The sequence below is a fragment of the Sesamum indicum genome, linkage group LG6 (assembly GCF_026168435.1).
Source record: "Sesamum indicum cultivar Baizhima isolate 11 linkage group LG6, ASM2616843v1, whole genome shotgun sequence".
NCBI classification, from domain to species: domain Eukaryota; kingdom Viridiplantae; phylum Streptophyta; class Magnoliopsida; order Lamiales; family Pedaliaceae; genus Sesamum; species Sesamum indicum.
The window spans coordinates 21,544,328-21,549,929 of record NC_142662.1 but is presented as its reverse complement, the minus strand read 5'-3'; the positions used below and the strand labels follow the sequence as shown (position 1 = coordinate 21,549,929).

General features: G+C 40.1%; 1 protein-coding gene across 1 annotated transcript; it reads right to left on the bottom strand.

Moving 5' to 3' along the window:
* Positions 1–2,405: 2,405 nt before the first annotated feature.
* LOC105163885 (putative protein phosphatase 2C 24) lies at positions 2,406–5,240 on the bottom strand. Its single transcript, XM_011082393.3, has 4 exons — positions 4,402–5,240; positions 3,973–4,314; positions 3,774–3,879; positions 2,406–2,989 (listed from the first exon to the last, which is right to left on the bottom strand). Exons 1-4 carry the CDS (start codon positions 4,834–4,836, stop codon positions 2,670–2,672), a joined length of 1,203 nt encoding a protein of 400 aa, XP_011080695.2. The 5' UTR covers positions 4,837–5,240; the 3' UTR covers positions 2,406–2,669.
* Positions 5,241–5,602: the final 362 nt, after the last annotated feature.

The following is a 5,602-nucleotide window of genomic DNA, read 5'->3' as shown; positions in this document are numbered from 1 at the left end:
AGGTGTCCTTAGGTAATGATGGCTGACATATCCAAATGAGAAGTGGACATGAGGATCAACGTGGGTCTTCTAGTTAATTCAAGTAGTGGGGCAAGCCCAAGTTTGATGCTTGCAAGCTCTATTTATAACTTGAAAAATTGTACAGGTAGTGATAAACATCGATTCCATCAAGCTATTTTTTGATAGGCTTAACGATGAACGAGATTATCACCAAATATGTCAAGATAGTGAAAGAATGTAGCTCTCGCTGTTATGTAGGCGAAAACAATTGATGGCTAGAAGTGATATGGTGATGTGACCAAATAGAGCTGTTGACTCTCACATGGACATAAGGATAAAATATGATACATACTTAGTATTCAAATACTAAGGTTGTATACGTGTCATACTATCCTTAGTGATACTTCATAATTACATCGTTCTTAGTTAAATAGATGGCTTGAAATTGAAAGAAGCAAAGAAATGCTAATGTGGACTAATTGAGTAAGCATTATAGAATGTTTATTGCACAATATGTGTGCTCAACTAGTCCAATGCTCAATAATTAGAATGGTGAGTAGATATCAAGATGATCCTTACTGCAAATTGTGTGATGCACCTAACTGATCAATAAGATATCTATGGATTAATCTAGGATCAGTCGAAGATTATATGGTCATGATGCATGTTGTGATGCACATATGTGAGGCGATGTATGCTTTAGGCGCCATGTATTGTTGGAGGACCTAAGTATACAGATACCAGATATTTTTTATAAGACATCCGCATAACTAAGTTGTTCAAACATGTTCGACGAGTAGTATGATCACTTATTCCTTACACTTAGCCTTGGTATATGAGAAGGCATCCTAGTGGTAAATGATCATGTAGAACTTGATTTTTGTGGCTTGTGACAACATGCAATTGTTACTGAATCTTGAAATGTCACTAGGGTCTGATTGGCCCTCTCACACGGGCGATAGCGAGCGGGATGAGACTTAAAAGTTCATTTCGCATAGATGAGTCATGCGATTGACCACCTTAGTACTTGGGAAGTGAGGAAGGATAATAGATAATGAATAGTCGTCTTAGCTAAAGGAGCTAAGATGAGATCATATATTTGATCGTTTATGAAGTATGTCGGCACTTTATAAAAAGCCTAATTTTGAGCTGAATGTGCGAATTACTAGAAGACATTAAGAGAGTCATTGTCTGGTAATGCGCAAGTTAGGCGCTTGAATAGCGACTAGACTTAGTATGATGTTAAGAGCGGTAACATGCCTAAGTTGAATTAGAGCTCCATCATAATATGTATTCATACTACATGTGCTTTGAGACGACCCCTTGTGGGAATGACTGAATGGTCCCTATTTCGGCACTGTGTGAGCCCATATTATTTCTTGAGGTGCAAACTTGATGATGCTACTTTAGCATGATATCCAATGGCCATGAGTGATTTGATTTATCGGAGCATGTCTTAAAAAGTTGTCAAGACCAAGCTGATTGGTATGAAAGGCCGAGGAAGAACTAAGTTGGAAATGCACTAGCTCGAGTGACTGTGTTGGAAAATGTCAGACCAATCACAAATATAGATACATATTTGAGTGAGTTAAGCATGCTCTACTTATTGAGGGATCTACAAATGCTTCATTAAGTGCGACCATATAATTTAGGGTACATAGTAAGTTATTGAGTTGTAGGGTTATGTTAGTTTGGTGATGACTTAATATAACCCTCCTCATTGTTCCTTATCGCTTGGTCCCACGCCTCATTTCCTGTATGGAGGTATGACGTGATATTGAGAAGTTGAGATAATGAGTATCTTGAAGATTGAGTCAAATATCTATGAGTGGGAGATGTTGAAAATTAGGCCGGGTTAATAGACCCATGATTCAATATGCATCCATATTCAAGATAGAGTTTAAGACTCCCAAATACATATTGGGATAAGAACTCCTTTAATTGGGATATGCATTCCTCTTAGAGATAGGGTTATATACACCTATAAATAGGGTACATAGTTGTGATAAAATTACAATACAAAAACACAGATGTGATACAAAATAGGTTGATCACAATACTCTCTGCAATTCTCTCTCTTTTTTTCTCTCTATGTTATTCCTTAGAGCATCACCATAAGCTCCATGGATTTGAGGTGTGTTCGTTCTGTGAACAAAATTTGGAACAAAATCCAACATGAAATAGATCTTGAAGATATTCGTGGAGTGACTACGAATAAAAAAGAAAGACGATATATTCACGATCCATAAAAGGCATAAACTTGTAGACAATGTTGATCTGTATACGTGAATGGACATACTTCCGCTACTTAAGATTAATTCAATCCACAATTATGTGTCTATATGATTAACATCTGTATGCACATAATTATTTAATTATATACAAAATTTATTTATAAAATAAAATATAAATTATCGATTACTATTTTCCAACACCCCAAAAAGAGAGCATCAACCACTAACACGCCTTCTACAGGCGTGAAGAACCCGGTAAGATAGAACCATCTCTTCTTCCAATTCCGCGCGCTCCAGCCCATTTCCATTTCGCAAATACGAGGAGAAGGGGGAGAGTGAAAATGACTAGTCTTTCCTTCATTGTCCGTCCATGGAAGAACAAAAAAATTAAAGCTAAAAAACAACAAAGTAAAACTAACATGCAAATGTCCCGATTCATGTGGCCTTCCTGAGATCAACTACGACCACGCTCACATTGTCAGCACTTCTCCTGGCCAAAGCTAGTTTTGTAAGTAGCATCGATGCATCACTGCAGGGCCCGTCCGAGCTCTCGCCTCCTTCGTTTCCCATGGAGGATGGTGATGGAGGTGCAGCCATGCCCTTGAGGCACATTCGTGCAACGCCGCATGCAGTGTCGTTCGACACCACATCCCATAACCCATCGCTCGCTAAAATCAAGCACTCATCTTCTTCGGTCCGCTCTGTTATCGTGACCTCTGGTTCACAACTTACATATGGCTTCAAATAATTATCGCCTGCAATAAATCCCATTGATATTAAGGACACTACAAATTCTATTCTATCTTGATTTCACTATACAAAATGTATTACACTAATCATAATAGTGTAATGGATTCAAATTTCGATTCAAGTCTGACTAGACTTGATTTCACTTAAAATTTCCGTTAATTATTTTGGGTAAATTACAATAAGCTCTCTTAAAGTTTGATATAATTTCAAATATTTTTTATTATTTAAAGATCAACAATACCCTTAATTTTAAGGGTCGTCTAGCAATAATTCAGTTCATTAATCTCCATTAAATGAATTTTTTTATGATAAATTGATCAAATGTCTTATGAAATATAAATTATAATTTCACATACTTTTTAGATTTTTTTTAGAATTTAAATGACTAAACTATTTATAAGTTCTCATTTTTTTTCATTCATCTCGTCCGGTTTTTTTAATAAAATTAAAATAAGACACAAGAACGTCCAGACCTCTATTTAAACGTTGCATAACTTCATAGAACATTAGGAGATATTTGTAGTGTTTCAAATAGAGAATATTTATAATTGTATCAAATCTTACATAATCCAATTATTTATTTTCAATCTCTTATCTATTTTTGTTTTAATTTTCAATTATATTATTTCATTTTTTCTTAATTTATTTTTTATTTATCATAAATTATAAAATACTTAAATAATTAAAAACCAATAATCAGTTACAACAACTTTTAATAATCGACTGTGCAAATAAGTGAGATAGTACTTATCATATATTACAAACTTTGCCATATTTTTCGAAACTTACCAATGGCTCTGGACATGGCCAGAACACCAAGAACCCGAGCTCCCTCCCAATATATCACACGGCCGCCCGCCGCTTGAATCCGGTTCAACTCATCCGGCCGGTCTGGCTGCAATCCGTACACTCAGATTATCGTACATGCAAAAGCAGCAAAACAATAGTAACAGTGAGAATCATAGCCAGGGCACCAAGAAGAACTGACTTTGTGATCGGTGGAAAGAGGGACGGCCTTGCCCTTCCGGCAGAGCACGGCCCTCGAATCGCCGCAATTGGCGATGACGATGTTTTGCGGTGTAACGACGGCGACCACAGCCGTCGAGCCGACGGCGTCGCACTCCGGCGTCCGTAGCTCGCAGCGGCAGCTGACGGTGATATTGTCGACAGGGTTTTCGTTCCACGCAACAACTTCCTTGTCCATGCGAGTGAAGCTTCGCTCCATCACACACTTCCACCAATCCTTGCTATTTCGGCTGGCTTGTTCCTCCTTTACGAGCAGCTCTTCCTTCACCATCTCGTGCAATCTCTCCTTACACTTGGAAGCCACCTGAAAATTACAAACAAATCGAATCGATAAGGGAAGTCTGTTTTCTGTTTGATTTTTCTGTGGATTTGATTCAGAAAACACACGTACGTGGGAGCAACCGTGGCCATCGTACACTCCAAAATAGTGAATGCCTGCGGCTGTTTCGTGTTCTCTCCGGCAAAATGAAGGGTGAACCGCGACCGCGTCTTCCATGTCCCGCCGCCGTCCGCAGACGGAGGCGATGCCGAATTTTGGGAGCACATCGCCGCCGTCTTCGGGGCTGGAAGAATTCGAAAGTTTCGGACTCAATAAAACTGGCTGCAACTGTCTCGCGTCTTCAAGGCTCAAACCCACATGCCCATCACTATCTGTACTGCAATTATCCAGAGCCTTATCGTAATCCCAGAGCTCCAAACGGCGTCGCTTTACTCCAGGATCAATCCTCACGCGGCGGAGCTCCATTCTCCGCCTCCTCGCTGCTCTGCTGCTATCCTCGCACGAGCCATCGCTCTCACCCGCGACCCCGCAACAGATCCCAGCCATTTCCCACCACCACCAAAAACTTCACCTCTTCAAAATGTGTAAATGTGTTATGAATAAATTTATCAAATGCACATCAAATAGTTGGAAACACAGCAATCATTGACTGATGGAAAGAGAACAAAATGTCGGAAACGAGAAAGAAAGATGATTTGCAGCATAAAGGGTTTGCAGACCGTAAGAGGACCCCATTTCAAAGGTAACTTGCAACAATCAATGAACGCCTCTCTTTTTCAGTTCATCAGTTCTTATTAGAAACAAAAAGTAAAAGAAGAAAAAGAAGAGAAAGGGAAATGATGCTTAGGTGGGAGGGAGTGAATAGGTAGGACGCATGTGTCAAGTCTTAGGGCTGTCCTCGGCAGATGAAGAGTGAATCCTCGCCGTCTATGTGGTTCCACTTCCACCCGTCCGTTCAAACCCAACGCGTGTACCAGCTGCGCCTTTAAGCGCAGCAGTACGTGTGCCAATGGGAAGCGCGCACGCAGTTGTTCGGTACGACCGGAATTCGCTTTCACGCGGGCCCCACGGTGGCGTTCTTCGGCGGGACTGGTTTGTTGTTGCGACACTTGCAGCTCATCCGGCCCCTCATTTGGTGGCGCGGGACACGTTTCAAGTTCTACTGTTCTCTGCTTTTGCGGGATATTTTCATTTGTCTACTTTGGTGCCCCCCCTCCTAATCATGCATTCTCAAATCTCAATCGATTCTCCACCATCTTATATGAGAATTCAGAAAATGGGATGTGTTTGATTTAGATTTAGGGTAAATTAT